Genomic DNA, 17,866 nt, shown 5'->3' with positions numbered 1-17,866 from the left:
CGCGATTTAGTTTAGAAAAATAAAAAATTGTAACCACCGAATTAACTATCAAAGACGTGATGATCAGTCGGATGATGGTGCTAGTATAAGAAAATGAAGAAACTATTACCATTGATATCAACAGAAACTACATCCTATTTATTATTCCAATTGAAGCGATACGGTTTCGGTCCGTTGAAATAATACTAAATATGATTACAGCATAGGGTGTTCTCTAATGTCACTGCCTGTCCATATATATTCGTGATTTTCCTTTGGTTTGGTGTTCTGTATTCAGGTGCTTAGGAATGTTAACATCCGACGGACTAGTTCACTATATGAAGCTCACAGTTTAGATGTTTGGGTAGTAGAGCATACAGGTGAGTATGATTCTTACTGAGATGATTAACAATTACACTATGCTGCTTTTTCATAAGATGAGATCAAAGGAATATATGTATTATTTCCTTCTTTTGAAAATAGTGATTAAACAATAATAGAATAAAAACTAATATTCTTTATATAATAATAGAGTTTTTTCGAGCGCCCCACCACTTAAAATTTCGGCCAATAAAAATAAAGTCGAATCTTTTTGCCCCACAATACATATTTTAAACCAATCACATTTAAGAAAAAAATATTACCTAAAGAAGCAAAATCTAATAAAATCTCCTAAAATTACAAAAAAGAAAAATATTCTAACTATGCTAATTAAATTTTAAAATTAAAAGTCACGGATGTAAATAAATAAACTAGATAAAATCACGATTAATAAAAGATATTAAACCATTCATCACAAGTTAATCAAAAAAATTAAATCAATCATAAAAGTATTAAAAATAAGTTCAATGTCCAATGTTCGGTTACACTTCTCATAACTATAAAGTTATCTTAATTACATTTCAAACTAATAATTAAACTAATGTCCATTATAATCGACAATTATAATTAAAATTTTATAATTGCATTTTGAATATAATTAATAAAACATCAAAAAGAGATTAGGGGTGATCAAAAATTTAAATAAAAATGCATAAAGTTTTCGATGCATACCAGTGGATCGGGAGGTGTTTCTTCTTCCACAAAAAAATAAATAAACGATAATCCTGCACAATAGTCGAAATAGAAAACGGTTAGTAGAAAATCGTGTATGTTTACAACAAAAAATTAAGTAACTCTGGAGAAGAACAAAAAAGAAAATAATGAGCATCGGTTTCTTTTTTCTTAATATTATTCATTCCATAAAAAAAACTTCTTAATATTTTTCATTCCATAAAAACAAAATAAAAGAATTTCTATTCGTAATGATGGTCGTTATATTTTTTTTAGAGTGAAACTATTGCAACAAGTGAAAATGTTATCTTTTTTTTGATAAGTTAACAAGTAAATATGGAGATATCCAAAAATATCTAAATTTAAGGATATAAATTTAAAGAATGAAAGAATATCCTTAGTATAAATTCAAAGATATAAAATGATATTATTTCCAAAATATCGTACTAAGTTTATGGAATTTCTGCTTGGTCGAATTCTATATAAAGCTCCCGGACAAAGACAAGCTTTCATGGTTCACGCTGTGGTTTTTTCTTCTTATACTGTTTTATTGTTCTTTAGTTTTGTTGGATTCTTATTTTGGAAATTTTGGGCTTTTTGTTGTTTTATTGTTCTTTGGTTTTGTTGGATTCTTATTTTGGAAATTTTGGGCTTTTTGCCGATAATGGTGTTATATTCTCAATCAATGAATGATTGACCGATTAGATGGAATAATTTGTTGTACTTTTGAGGTAATGAACTTTTGTCTTTCATAATTCAAAGTTTCGTTGATCTATATTTTATTTGGTTTCGTTTTGCAGTTGTTTCTCCTCATTGTCAAGCTTGAACAATAAAATTGAATCAGTAGGTTTTATTTTGTACAGGTGCATATTTATTTTTTTGCTATGATGCAATCTTTGTTTCTACTATTGATGTGATGAACTTTTGTCTTTCGTGCACCGGAGTTTATTTTCCAAAACAGAAATATGATATTAAGCAACCATTAATCTTTTTTTTTTGTTCCTTTTACGGTTGATCTATATTTATAATTTGTTCCTTGAATGAACCTCATAGTCAAGCCTGGAACAATAAGATTGAATCTGAAGGCATAAGTGAGGTAATGATTCTCTTTTTGTATGGTGATCTTTGTTAACTTTATTCCTGTGGTACTTATGATTTATCAAACGAAAATATCAAATACTGCGCAGTACATGGACGTGGTAATAACAAGTTCATTTTTATGGCCTTTTTCGGTTTAATTAGGTTTGGATTTTTTTGATCTAATTTAATCAAAATATTAAATTGTAGATAGATTTTTTTTGAAAATGTTGTTCCAAGCCAACATAAAGTGGGTTTTGAAGGAACAAAGGAGTAGAAGTATAGAACCAATGTGCTACGGCTGAATTTTCATGCACATATCTGATGATTTTCTTGCAGTTATGGTTACAGATGATGGATTGTTCAGTTTGTACTTAAGATCGTCTCTCTATTCATTTTTGTGCTCATCATAATCAAAATATTTTGTTCCTATAAATGACATTTGCAGTCAATCAATTTTCTTAAGGGTTTAATACAAGCAGAAATTTATGCATGTACCAAGATAATGGTGTTGTATATACTGCTTTTCTTTTTTAGGATGTTTATTAATTAAGAGGTCTAACCATGCAAAGGAGCATCACTACCCGTAAGATCATACAATTGATTCATATCAGTCCCACGATTATCGCTATGGATTGCGTCCAATCCTATATTCTGGAAGTTACAAGGTATGTTGCAACTCAAAACATCAAAATGTTGTCAGGAAAGGTTCTAATATATTTCTATCAAGTTAAATGATTTTGCTCAAATTCCTCTTGATATAGCGGTGCTTCAGAATTGCTGATACTTCATAAGAAAGAAGGATTTGTACAATTTGACCGAGAAGAATGTTGCTAAGATAAACCTCAAGTAAAAGGAGAAGTCTAACGGGGAACTTTTAGTACCATAAAGAATTAGTCGAATATGCCGCGATCTGACCTAAAAGAACATCAACTCCAGTTCAAAAGGTCTCAGAGGTATTAAAATTTTGCACGAGATTTTATGATTTACAGTATAAAGTATGGTAATATATGGTAGTTATGCAATTACATGCATTTACATGCAATGCTGGAGTTTATATTTACAACTGACCGAGTAAGTTATGTATGCCTGTGTAAACTTCGTAAATCCGTTTTTGTGAAACTCATAAATCCAGAGCATAAAATTATCCTTGATCCCACTTTCGTTCCTTGATTTAGTTCAGATTCAGTCCTAACCAAACCAATGCAAGACTGTTGTTCATAAGACGTTTACAGTCATTTGATCGTACCATTTGTGGGATCAAGGAAGACGTTTAGGTGTATTGCTTTGTTTTGTGGACAAAATGACATTTCTTTGTATACACAAGGGAGTTTGAGGCTTTATTTTTCAGTTATAATAGAATCTACATGATGAATATGATGTCGGTACTTTTAACTTGGCAATGGACGCACCAGTTTAAAATGCGCTCCGGACATTACCATTATTGGCCACAGAAATACAATTTTGAATTTAACGGAAAATTATATAACTGGTGATACTGTTCGATTAAATACTTTATAAGGGTGTTCTTGCTTTGTATGTGATCCATCTTGGTCTTCATGATGTATCTTAATATTTGTATTTGTATTTTTGTTATTATTTCCAAAAGAGAGACTTCATGTAATTCGCCAAAATTGGAACAAACATTTAGTCTTTAAACTTTATGGTCTTTCTCATTTAAAAATTGGGATACCATATTATTGGTCCAGAAGTGTCAGTGTTGCGGATTTTGCGTTCCTCCGATAAAGGGCCAATTTTCATTTACTTATCTGATAAAATAAAATGCTAATGTTCGTTTCGAGTAGAATTTGATTCATGCATTTTAAATCCCATATGTACGAACCCATCAACAACAAAAAAAGAGATCCCGTATGCACATCCTTCCTCTTTTTATATATAATTACAAGGCCCGCAACTCTTTGTCATCTTTGTCCGAGTAATTCCAGTCACATGACCCATAAATGTATCAAAAAGCGAAAACTCTAACTCACCGTAGAAAACCCACCGTGAAATGCACCGAGTGAAACATAAAAATTAGCCCCCTATGATTCCCTGGGTGGTGGGTCCCAAGTATTTGTTACACTCGGTGGATCTCACGGTGCAAAAGCACGGTGAGTGTAGAACTGCTGATAAAAAATTCTTAATAGACCGTGAAAATAATTAAAAGAAAACCGCCCTTACTTATATTCTCCCAAAGGTGGGCTCACGGTGCAAAAGCACGGTGAGTGTAGAACTGCTGATCAAAAAGTCTTAATAGACCGTGAAAATAATTAAAAGAAAACCTCCCTTACTTATATTCTCCCAAAGGTGGGGCCCTAAAGTGGTCCCCTGCTAAACTCCTGATTGGCGGGTTCAGCCCTCTGTAAGAGGCGGTTTTTACGTAGTTTTTATTCTCGTTCTATATAGAATTTAGAATTGTTGTAAATGTATTTATAATCATTTTTGGAATGTAAGATGAATACATCCCATGGGTGACATGTCATGATCAACGCTGACAATAACATTTGTTATCTTTTTGTTCATGGGGGATTAGTTAAAGTACCCATTAATACTTTTAGATATCATTAACAAGTTTAATATGGATATTTGATCAATCACATAATTTTTTTTGGAATACAGATGAACCAATTCATTAAAATGCTAATATTCATGGTTTTGAAAGTCAACATTATAATACTCATTACTTAGATATTGAAACAATGATTTACATTTAAGAAAATCCAGAAAAACAATCATTCCTTAACAAGAAAGATAAGAATACTTTACGGCGACAAAAATGAATAATAGATAATTCTAAGATTCATGATTGAGAAGAATGTTGTACGACCAACACAAAGAGGAGAAGAATGCTAAGAAGAAATTTCTTTTCATTGCACTGCCTCCCTTGGAACTTATATTTGTTTTAGCCCTTTTTATTTTATTTTATTTTTTTGCACATCAACTAAGACATTAATTTATTGATTTTTTATTTGTATAAAAATTATCATACTTACTGATTTGTAACACTTTTATATAATGGTTTTATAAAAAGCGTCTAATAGTCCATAAACAAGAAACAGATGCACGGGTGAAAACTAGTTTTATTAATTATAAACGTCCATTTTTGGACAACCAATAGAGTTGTTTTGTTTTGTCACAAAATTGGACTCAATAATTAGTTTCTAAACAAACAAAATATCATATCATATCTTTTATATTTCCTATATATATACAATATCAATATTAAATCATACTTTTATAAACATTATATCCAATCATATTTTTTATTTCTTATATAAACATAGTATCAAATCGTATTTTTGTATAAACACAATATCAAATCATATTTTCTAGAGTAACAATTTGTATAAAAATCATGTGTTTGAATCGTACAAAGCTGTAGTTGGTAGCCTAACAACAAGCTGGGCCCCAACACCTTTTTGAATAGCAATATCTAACCTATGAAAAATAAAACTGCCTAAGCCACTACCGGCGTCATTGCTAACTAAACAATTTTTTAAACGCTTAAAAAAACAAACAAAATCTTCACTAATCTCCCCTAGAGTAGTGAAAGCCAAAATCCCCAAACCATAGCCATGTGAGGTACATGCATCCAAATATTTAGTACGCTTACGCTGGATAGCTTTAGATAATTTTTTATTTATTATCAAAAAAAAAATTCATATAGAAATACAATACGAAATCATACTACTAACAAATAAAAAAATATTTTATATAAATATAATATTTAATCATACTACTGACACAAACAAATCATAAACACAATATGGCTTCTCATCTTAAAGGTGTTAAAAAATCAACAATGATCAATGAAATTCGTAGAGCATTATGCAAGCACAACAAAGATAATCCAATAACACCAAAAACTCTTACACTGATAAGAAAAATTAGAGATGAAATTCAATACGATATTGATTTTAGCAAAAAACAGAAGACAATCAATTTTTTTTTTTTAAAAAGTCTTCGTAAATCATTAATGTATTGAATATATATATAATACATTACTAATTTATATTTCATATGGAGCCTATATAGGTAATTAAAAAAGGAGTGCAAATTTGTGCACCTCTCGCATACCGGAGTGCACGTTACGGCTGTCCCTATTCGCTTAAATTCTTTGCGAAAACCACTAGTGGGTCTGTTTTTTCCAATTTATTTTCCTACTTTTTCTATGGGATATTTTGCGTTTCCTCCCCTTCCAAAATTTCTAATTAGCGTTTCCTCGCAAATATATTGAAATTAGTGTTTCCTCCCATCGTTAGTTTTTCCATCCATTACTCGGTTAAATGAGTCAGAACCCGTGCACGCGTGGCATATACGGTACACATGTTTCCTAACCTTCCCAAAATACCCTCGACTAAAACAAAATGGATCTCACACACCTGGCTGAGTCAGGTGCCAACAGCCGATCCCAATTCTTAACCGTATAAACTAGGTCGTATTAACTTAGCTTTTCTCTTCTCAACAACACCAAGAGTCCAAGCCCTATTCCCTAACTGTAGTTGCCGGAAACCATGGTCTCAGATGGGTATTCACGAGTATCTGTAACATATTTGAAGATCAGAAGTACTCGGAGTTCTTAAGAAAATTAGGGTTCGATTAGGGTGATGGAAGAATTGTTTCTGCTGTCGATTGAGGTGATAAATGGAAGAGATTAAAGAAGGGTTTATCAAAGATCATATTTGGTGGTGATGGCATCGATTTGGTTAAGTAATTTTTTCATTCATCATCCCTCGTCTGCTCGGCAAACCCAATTACACAGAATCATCCCCAATCAAACATCCATGTAAACTCAGGACCAATTCAAATCTAAAACCCACAAATTCCGTTCTAAAATCAGTAGAGATCCATCATTAACAACCCATTTCAGTTCCTTGTTCACGAAATCAAACATAACCCGTTCATCATCTCGCACACCTGGCTGAGAGGAGGATTCAGATGGGTCTATTGAGTTGCAGAAGATATGGGGTTTGTTTTGATTTGTAATTGAACAACAAAGACAGGGACTCGAATCTGCTTCTCCTGGAGTTGATTGTTGTTGTTGCTGTAATGGAGAAGTATGTGGTGATTGATGGATGTGAAATTAAGAATGGGTTTTGTTTAGAGGGGATGGATCTGGTGGCCGTGTTTTCTATGGGTTTGATTTTGAAATCAAGGCAAGTAGATGACCATGTTGCCGTCAATTTGATGAAGGAAATTGTGATGAATGATATAATGTATGATTCGAATTATGAAGAACTAATGATGTTGGTTTTGGAATGCTGTGTTTGGGTTGATTCGATCTCAAATGAATAATTGTGAGTTGTTGCTACAGGTCTGAGGTTATTTTGGGTTTTTATTACATTTTTTTTAATATTTTTTCCACACGTGCACATGTGCTGACTCATCTAACCGAGCATTGGATGGGAAACATAACGATGGGAGGAAACACTAATTTCAATCTTTTTGGGGAGGAAACACTAATTAGCAATCTTTGCAGGGGAGGAAACACAAAATAGCCTTTTTTCTATTTTCCTTTTCTTTTTTTCTTTCCTTAAAATCAAGTGAAAAATATAAAAGAAGAACAACCCAAATTACTAAACCTCCATTAACTTCTCTCTTTTCCTCTCTCTCTCTGTGTCTCCGTTCTCCTTTCCCTCCAGACCTTCTGCATAAAGTACTTAATACATATAGAAGATGCTAAACCAAGATATCCATCCAAAAACATAATCAAATATTAGATTTGATTGATATCTACTGTATTAAAAGATCTTAAGTAATAGCCAAGTTTCTCAATCATGATATCTACTGTATTAATTGATCCAATGTTGCCGATAATTTTGATCTCTTTGATTTCATTTGTTATCAACGATTTATATAAGATTTAGATTGGTTTGTGAGAAGTCAACAAAAATTAGGTATGTTGAGTTTCATGGATGGAGCTTTTGGTTGAGAAAAAAAAATGAATCCAACAGTAGGAATGAAGAAAATTGATTGTATTGCATTCAATACTCTAGCAAATTCTTATACAAGCTGTAGAGATTATAAGTTGTTTCAGAATTATGTTTAGGGAGAGACTATGAAATCATGATAGAGAATCTGATTTTAATCAATCGTATTGTAGGAAGGAAGAGGGCCGAAGATCTCAATTAAGTTCTGGGAGAGAGCAATACTATCTTTTGTAATTTCCAAAGAAAGAAACGGTAGAAAAGTAAATTAGGAAAAAAAAACACTAGTGGTTTTCGCAAAAAATTTAAGCGAATAAGGGAAGCTGTAACGTGCACCCAGGTATACGAGGGGTGCACAAATTTGGACTCTTAAAAAAATATTATCTTATATTTTAGTGAATTATTAATTTGGCACGTTGTCCCCGATTCGGGACTGGCCAAAAATATTATTTAAGAGAGTTTATTAAATAAAATAGAGTGTTAATTAAAAGAGTTGGGACCACCAGAATTTATTAATTAAGCGAGATATTAATTAATCGACAAATTAATAATTATTGATTAATATAAACTAACATCTTATTAACTTATAGATAAACTTGACTTGGATCAACAGATAACATAAGTTTAGACATTTCAGATGAACAATTAGACGGTGATATCACTTAAGACTTGCAAATATTTGACCAAAAAGTTGGGTTATAGTGAATGTCAAGATGTCCTGAATATCTGGAAGAAAATGAAGTTACACAATTGTTGACTGATGAAGAAATAATTGAGAGCGTTATGGGAACTAATAAAGATGCGAAAGAAGATGATGAAAGTTATACAATAAATAACCCTTCACGAAACGAAGTTGTTAAACCGCAATCACATTAAATAATTTATTGCTGGGGTATGAGAAACAACACTAGAAATTCTTGCGATGATAAGAAAAATTAGAGATGAAACTCAATATGATATTGATTTTAACAGAATCCAGAAGACAATTTATTTATTCTTACAGAAATATTTATAAAACATTGATGTGTATATATATATATATAGTGAATAATTAATTTATATTTTATATGGGGTTTATATAGGTAAACAAAAATGTATTAACTTATAATTTCAGCGAATTATTAATTTGACATTTTATCCCCGATTTGAGACCGGCTAAAAATATTATGTAAGAGAGTTTATTAAATAATCGAGTATTAATTAATGGAGTTTCTAATGTACAAGAGATATAGAGAGCTTTATGGAAAAAAAATTTACTATATTCTTGGAGAGGGTCATACCCTAGACGTCATAATAGCAACGAGAATTTTTCCAAGTCAATACACTTATCCTATTCTTTTTATTTTGCTATCTTTTTTTATTTAGATTATATTTTTAGACAAAGCCAAATTCTAACGAAATCGAATTACTTATGGTTTGATAGTATTTTCTATCTTTAAGCTCTACTGTCCCTTGCTGAGGTAGTTAGTACTTACATTTTGCATGATCAGGTTAGGATGTTTATACTGCTATGTGATGCACCAGAGATTTTTGTATCATTCAAGTATTATTGTAGTTAGTTTTTCTTCTTTTTTTTAAACGAAGTCATGCATTAACATTAAGTAGTGACAGTTCTTACAACGTGGGGGAAAGTAACCCCACTCCTATCGTCTAGTACAATATTAGAAATGAAGTTTGGGCATTTGTGATCCCATATTATTGTTATTGTCGTTGTTGGGTTTTATTATTGGTGATCTACCGCTTCATTTGCTAATTTGTCCGTTGCCTGATTTATTTCTCGGTAAGCATGGATCGCCTTAGTGTGTGGAATACCTGTCATTAACATTTAATCTCTTGTATCATGTTTTTGAGGTACCATGGAATGGTGTGTTGTTAATTTGAAGTAACTGTATAAGAGCTTGGGGATCTGTTTCAAACCAAACCATCGGTCATGACTGCTGTTTTGCTATTCTTGTTGCTAAAAGAAGGTCCAATGTTTCCACTACTATTGATGTTGTTATACCTAACGATCTGCCATTCCCATCATTAGTTGAACTTTATAGTTCCTGCAAATGCATCCTTCTCCTGCCGGTTCCGGGTTGCTTCTTGCTGCTCCATTTAAATTGATCTCGATCCAGTCCTGAGGTGGTGCTTGCCATCCGATCAGGATAGTTGATTCTCTGTAAGTTTGCGCAAGCTTCAATTTTGGAGTTGAGTCTTCTGGGAGTGATGAAATGAGTTGTTGTGCCCGTTGGTACTCTGCTGACATTGTTACAACAAAACTCTTTATTTGTTGAGGTGATTGTCTGACTCTCTTGTAAACCTGTGAGTTTCTTGCCAACCATAAATGCCATAATGTGAAGCAGAACAACATTGTGGTTGTGGGTGGTAGGCTTCTATTAAGTTTGTCCTTCAGATTGTTTGGTTGTTGTAGGGTATTGATCTTGGATTCAAGCTTCTTGGTAGGTGCGTTGGCATGAGATTCCAAAGTTGTCTGGCTTGAGTGCATTCAAAAATAATGTGAAGAGACGTCTCTCTTCTGTTGTTGCAAAATGGACACATGTTGGTTGGTGTGATGTTGATGTAGTGAAGTTTGTCGAAGGTTGGTAGTCTTTCCAGAAGAAAAGCCTGATATTTGGTGCGCAATTAAGTTTGCAGATGTACTTATAGTCCACAGAAATGAGGGATGTGAGTGATGATTGTTGGTTGTTGATAGTGTTGGTATTGTTGTGATGGTGGTTGTTGGTATTGTTGTGGTTGGGTAATGATTGCATAGCCAGTTTTTACTACATAATTGCCACACTTGGAATACAACCAAAGAAATGTACCTGTAGTTGGATATTCCAATCAATGGATATTGATGATTTTTTAGGAGGTTCGGGTGTCGAATGATGAAAAGATGAGATGGTGATTCCAAGAGTTTGTGCATTAGTGTATGAGGTTAGCTACTTTGTGTCTGGTGGAAGGATTGATATATGAGAAGTAGCTAGTTGTGGTATCCAGCTATCCTTGATGCATGTTGTTTGCCTGTTGCCAAGTTTCTTAAAACATTTTGGGTTATTTGGTTTTTGGTACTCATGTTTTGTCAAATATTAGTGTTTGGTCTAACATTTGTCCAACTTTGTGTTTGGTACTTGGAAATGACGTTGACTTCCGTTGGCCATGTTAAATCATAATAGGTTGACTAATTTTACTATTATACCCTTTGCTCAAATAATATTTACATAATAACCTAAAATTATATTTACACCGTCACAAATTCATCTTCGTATAATACCACCTACATCTCCTAAACCACCACCATCGGTCCACAACACCGTAAAAAAAAGCCGGAGAAGGCCCGTCAAGTTCATCTCCACGTCTGATCTACACAATTTTCTCCCTTATCTTTTTTTTTGAAAGAAAAACACAAATATTTTCATTGAATGCCAACAAGCAAAAACAAAGTTACAGGGAAGTTTTTTCACTCTAAATTCTATCCATTACATTGTCTGGAAGATTTCCATTACATTTTCTACTACAATTATTGGTCCTAGCATACCTGGCCAAAAGATCTGCCACTTGATTACACTTCCTATTTCTAAAACACACTACAACAGAACCTAATCACTGAATTAAATGTTGACATTCCTTAACAATATTACCATATTCCCAGGGAGAGATGTTGTACAGACCATTGATACTTTCCATCACCTTCTTGTTATTACCTTCAACTATGACATTCTGAAGTTGCAATTGAGAGATCCATTGGAGAGCTTTGAGAGCTGCAATTTCTTCAGCCTGAGAGACATCTCTAACTCTTTCTACCATGGTCTAGGCTTCCACCAACTGACCTGTAAAATCTCTGATAATTAGAGCAATTCCAGCAAAATGATTATTTGGTAAGACAGATGCATCAATGTTAATTTCAGCATTCCTCTATGAGGATGGTTCCAGTAGTTAGAGTTAGAAGTGGTTCTTCTAGTACTTATGTTGCTATGACATAACACCTGCAATTGATTCAAATTTATGTTAGTTTGAATTTTATTATCAATGTAAAACTGGAGAATTCTGGTCTTCATGCTGTTGACGGAGCATCTCCTATTTTCAAAAACCAATTCACACCTTGACTTCCATATAAACCACATTGTAATAACAACTAGGTTTATATTGCCTTTGGCTTCAAAGTTGATTCTAGAGCTTCTGTTTTCCCAAGATTTTATCCAATGTTGAATATCTTGAATATTGTTTATTTATTGAGCAATGTCTGGAGATATAGCACTCCAAACTCTTTTGGCAAAGGTGCATTGAACAATCATGTGAGTGGTGGTTTCAGTTTCAGCTTGACATCTTTTGCAGCTATTATCTTGCATCTGGCCATATCTACTGAGTTTTTGGTTGACAGGGAGAATATCTTTCGCCACTTTCCAAATGAATAACTGACATTTGTGTGGGATTTGTAAGTGCCATATACCCAGCCAAACTTTAGCTTCCTCTTCCTTGTGAATGAGGATTTGATTGTAGTGACAGAGGATAGCTTTATAGGTAGAGCTAACTGTGAACATGTCGTTGCTTGTGAGAGACCATTGGATAGTATCTTCATGCTGCATTGAAGGCTTTATGTCTTGAGTGAAATAAAAATTTGCAGAATATTCATATTCCAGCTTCTTGTATTATTGTCTATAAAGTCTGTAACTTTCATATGATATGGAATAACTTCATTTTCTCTAAAATTTTCTTGAAGCTGCTGAGCTGAATAGCCTTGTATCCAATTATCTCTAAAAGCATATACAGTTTTACCATCTCCAATTAACCAAATATGAAACCTTTTGACCCATTCAATACCTTTAGTTATACTCTTCCATATTTCAGTGCCTTTATCAGTGAGATCATCTTGAAGGATATTTTCTTGTTTGAAGTATCTAGCTTCTAGAATTAGAGTCCAGTTCTTCCCTTTCTCTTGGACAAGCCTCCAAGCCAATTTAGTGATCAAAGCTTCATTGAAGTACTTTAGATTTTTAAAACCCAGGCCACCCCATCTTTTAGGAATTGAGACATCACTCCAAGAAATGAAATAAATGTCCTTACCCTTATTTTGGTTCCACCAATATCTTATTTGAGTGGCTTCTAGCTGGTTTATTGTTTGTTGAGGAAGGATAAAACAACCCATCTGAAATTGTGTCGTTGAATTTGTAACGGATTTTATTTGAGTGCTTCTGCCAGATTGATTAACCATACCAGCTTGTCATTGTTGTATTATCTTTTGCATCTTCTCTTGAATACTGCTGAAGCACTTAGTTTTTTTCCTGCCTATGAAGAGGTTTATTCCAAGATACTTCTCATCTAAAGGCATGATGTTCATTCCCATAGTATTGCAAACATACTTATTGGCTTCTTCACTGAGTCTCTTGCTGAAGTGTAAGCTTGATTTACTGATGTTTACCATTTGTACAGAAACCTTGCAGAAGCTGTGAATGACTTTTTGAAGATTATCTATAGAAGATCTTTTAGCAGTAGAGAATAAGATGTAGTCATATGCAAAGAACAAGTGTGAAACTGGAGGGCCATTTCTAGCTGGATATATTGGACATATGTTATTTTTCTCCACTTCAGCTTGTATCATTCTACTGAAATTTTCCATGCAAAGGATGAAGATATAAGGTGATAAACTATCTCCCTGTCTTAGACCTCTTGTAGGAATCATTGTTTCAATTGGATAACCATTAAGAAATATAGATATGGTAGCAATTGAGATGCATTGATCTACCATCTGTCACCATTTTCCAGTAAAACCAAGTCTCTGCAGTATTTTTTTGATGAAGCTCCATTCCATTCTGTCAAATGCTTTTGACATGTCCAATTTTACAGCAACAACACCATGTATAGCTCTTGTATTCTTCATATGATGCACACTTTCATGAGCACTGATAGTGTTGTCCATAATATTTCTTCCAGGAACATAAGCTGCTTGCCAGGGAGAGATGATTTTGTGAAGAATGGGTTTTAGTCTGCTTGTCATGATTTTTTATATGATTTTATGAGATGTTGCACAGACTTATTGGTCTACAATCAGAAGGGGTTTGGATGAAACTTTTCTTTGGTATGAGGGTTTGGAAGGTGTGATTCAATTATTTTAACAACTTACCATGTCTGAAGAATTCCTGCACCATCTTGATAACATCATTTACTACAATCTCCCAATTTTGTTGATAGAACCCAGCTTGGAATCCATCTGGCCCTGGTGTTGGCCAAGATTTTATCTGGAAAACATTCTTTTTGATTTCTTGAGAGTTTAGGATTTCTATGAGCTTGATGTTTTCTTCTTCTGAGATGCAGGGTGTAATGAGGCTCATAATTTCTTCATTTTCTTCAGGGTTGGAGGTAGTAGCAATTTTTTGAAAGTGATCAAGCAGAATTTTTGAAATTTCTTCTCTTGTGTTCTTCCATTCTCCATTGGCATCTTGTATAGAATGAATTTGATTGCATCTTCTTCTGTAGTTGGCTTGGGCATGAAATATTTTTGAGTTTTTATCTTGATAATTTATAAAATTCTCTCTTGACTGTTGAAAAGCAGTTCTGTATTTAATTTCATAGAGTTTTTTCAGTTGTTGTTGGCATCTGTTGTGTTCAGACATGTTAACTTGAGGCTGACTAATGATTTGTTGGAGTTGAATTTGAGTATCCTTGATCTTCTTGTCAGTGTCCCCATACTCCTTGACTCTCCAATCTTTCAAACCTCTCTTTGCTTCCCTTAGTCTATTTGTGAATTTGAAAGCTTCACTTCCTCTCTTGTTGCATTTCCAACTTTTTTTAATCTCTTCTTTGCAAGTTCTGTTTGAAAGCCAATGCTCATAGAATCTGAATGGCTTGTTGAGATTTTCATTTTGTGAGTTGGTATTTAGAAGTATGGGAGCATGATCAGAGCCACATGGAATGAGGTTGTTTAGGATAACATTGGGAAAGATAGTCATCCAAGAAGGTAGGCAAAGAGCTCTGTCTAATCTGGTTCTTACTTGTTGAATATGATCTCTTTGATTTGACCATGTAAAAGGACAACCTGTGTAAGGTATGTCTATTAGGCCCAAATCAGTGATCGTATTGATGATGATATGGTGTGACTGGGTTGGGTGTATAGCATAGCTCTGTCTTTCATTGCTATATAAAGTAGAATTTAAATCCCTTATAGTGACCCAAGGAAGGTTCATGTTTTCACCAATTTCATTAATAAATCTCCATTGAACCTGTCTTTCATTGTCATAAGAAGAGCAATACAAACAAGTAAGAAACCATTCATCATCAGTATCATAATTCATTATTATGAGGTTAACCATGTAACTTGAACTATGTATGATCTCAAGATTAATTCCATCTTTCCATAAAATAGCTAATCCTCCTACTCTAATTTTATCCTCATTGCACCATTAATTAGGATATTTCATTTACTTCAGTAAAAAGATGGCCTTTTTAATAGTAGACTTTGTTTCAGAAAGAAAGATGATGTCTGGGTTGTAATTGAAAGTACAGTTCTTCAAATGGTCTCTGGTTAATTTATTACCTAGACCTTGAAGGTTCCAGCTCAGGATTTTCAAATGGTCTCTTGTTAATTTACTACCTAACAACAAGCACATGGAGAACATTAAAACAAAAAAAAACAAAAAAAAAATCGACCTACCTAAAATTAGTGTAAGAGGAAATTGAAATTCATTGAAGAGTAAATTTGATTTTATAAAATAACATTGGAAATACAACACCTAGAGAACAACCGTAGGGTTAACACGTAGCTGGGATATTGGTTAGTGAAATTGAAAACAATTGAACAGAGTTCTTGCTTGGATAAATATCAAGTACCTTGGGCGTCATTGCTTTTGACCAAACAAGTAAGTGATTGAGAAGAATCACATGTTTGTTCCAAATTTGGGTGTTACTGTTGATTTTTTTTTTTTGAAATCGGTGTATAAATCTGTGATGGATGAATTTTGATTGTGTAATGGATGAAATTGGGATACTTTAAATTCACTTATTTGATTCTGTAGTTGATGAATTTTGAATCTACTGTTTTGTTTGTGTAATAATTAATATCGTTCTTCTTCATCAACGGGTTTCTGATATTTGGTCGACTATTGTCTGTGAAGTATGGAGGCGGAAGAAAAAGAGGAGTAGAGAGTTAGGGTATAAGCAATATTAAATCGTGACCACTAGATTAAAACTTTTATTAAAACCGTTGGATCAATGCCCATTTCAGGGGTAAACTTGTAAACTCGTTATTTTTTATTTTATGAATTCAAGTACCAAACGCAAAGTTGGACAAATGTTAGACCAAACACTAAAATTGGACAAAACATAAGTACCAAAAACCAAATAACCCAAACATTTTTCATGCAAAACAAAATCTAGATTAGCTAAAATTTTCCAGTACGGGCTTTCCACTAGGCTGGTTAGAATGGGTTGTGAGGCCTTCAGTAATGGTTCATTGTGGAGATATTTGTCATCGCACATTTTCTTCCAGATGAAGACTTGATCATTGTGCGCAAACCACTGTTTATTTAGTAACAGTGCTTGATTATGGTGTTTGTTTTTCCGAATTCCCACTCCTCGTGCTTTTGGTCTAGATAGATTGTCCCATCCAGAGGGGTGGAATTTTCTTGTTTGTTCGTTACGGCCCCAAAAGAAATTTCTCGCAATTCGGTTCAGGCTTTATGCACACGCTCTGGCAACATTTGGGTTTGCATTAAGTGGTTGGCTGTGGTGGCGAGAGCCGTGTTCATGAGCACCAATCTCCCGGTCTTCTTAATACACTTTGTTATCTATCCTTGTGCTTTACACTGGAGTCTATTCAATAAGTCCACATAGATGTGTGTCGAGCTTCTCCCCTTTTTGAATGAAATTAATCCTCAGATATATCGGTGGATCCGATGAAGTGTTGATTCTTGTATCCAATCTGTGGTTTGAGGTATTAGTTTTAGGTGATCTATGATGATTGACTTACTTTTATTGATTTCTTGTCCAGTTGACAACAAATATGCAAGGATAATATGTTGGATGGTGTTGCATGTTTCTGGTTTAGCTGTGCATGGGATCAAAATGTCATCAACATATATTAAGTGCAAGATTGGTAGTGCATTCATTGAAATACGTAGTCTTGCCAGTTTTCCTTGCATTTCTAACACTCCTAGATTCGTTGATAGCACTTCTGCACAGATAATGAAGATATATGGTAATAAAGGGTCACCTTGGCACAATTCATGTGCGTGTTTGATGTTCCCCTTTGATGTTTGATTGATGTTTATTGTATACGTGATTGTGGACACACAAGTCATAATATAATTAACAAACTGTTTAGGGAACCCTTTTTTGGTCAAGGTAGCTTCGATGAATCCCCAATAAATCTATCATAAGATTTTTTGATATCCAACTTCATTGCAATCTTTGGGTATTTTGTAGGTAGAGATGTACGGATATGGTGGAACTATTCATCCGCAATGGAAACATTATCATGTATAGCCTATAAGAAATGCACTCTAGAAGGGGATAATAATGAACTACAGTATTAGTCGCAATCTATTGACCAAAATTTTGGCTATGACTTTGTACAACACATTTCAAAGTCCGGTAGATCGGAAATGAGATGAGATGGTGGGGTTTTGGTTTTTGGGAATGAGGGTTATGTGGGTGTTGAAGGTGGTTATGTCGGAGTAAATTTTTCACCATTTCTATAAGATGTGTGGTGATAGACACATTTATGTGTCTAATATGTCTCAATTGTATGTATTGTTAGTACTCGATTTTCTATTTATTTTGTTATTTTATGTCTTTATAGGTATTTTTAGAGAAATAAGCTCTTGCGGCAAAAATTGGCTCAAAAAGTGGTGTTT

General features: G+C 33.6%; 1 protein-coding gene across 1 annotated transcript; it reads right to left on the bottom strand.

Annotated features, from left to right (window-relative positions):
* Positions 1-12,612: 12,612 nt before the first annotated feature.
* On the bottom strand, positions 12,613-15,307 carry LOC113290716. The gene is made up of 4 exons (XM_026540300.1): positions 14,140-15,307; positions 13,861-13,958; positions 13,331-13,764; positions 12,613-13,210 (listed from the first exon to the last, which is right to left on the bottom strand). Exons 1-4 carry the CDS (start codon positions 15,305-15,307, stop codon positions 12,613-12,615), a joined length of 2,298 nt encoding a protein of 765 aa, XP_026396085.1.
* Positions 15,308-17,866: the final 2,559 nt, after the last annotated feature.

This window comes from Papaver somniferum, chromosome 6 (genome assembly GCF_003573695.1).
Source record: "Papaver somniferum cultivar HN1 chromosome 6, ASM357369v1, whole genome shotgun sequence".
NCBI lineage: Eukaryota > Viridiplantae > Streptophyta > Magnoliopsida > Ranunculales > Papaveraceae > Papaver > Papaver somniferum.
The sequence above is the reverse complement of the archived record's forward strand: the minus strand, read 5'-3'. Positions and strand labels throughout refer to the sequence as shown.

What these genes read in the sequence shown, in the direction of transcription:
- LOC113290716 (XM_026540300.1), bottom strand. Translation starts at nt 15,307, where the DNA reads ATGAATTATGATACTGATGATGAATGGTTTCTTACTTGTTTGTATTGC. An exon ending in GCAGGAATTCTTCAGACATG is followed by an intron (nt 13,959 to 14,139) that starts GTAAGTTGTTAA and finishes CCTGGCAAGCAG; the next exon opens with CTTATGTTCCTGGAAGAAAT. An exon ending in ATCATGCCTTTAGATGAGAA is followed by an intron (nt 13,211 to 13,330) that starts GTATCTTGGAAT and finishes TCAATCTGGCAG; the next exon opens with AAGCACTCAAATAAAATCCG.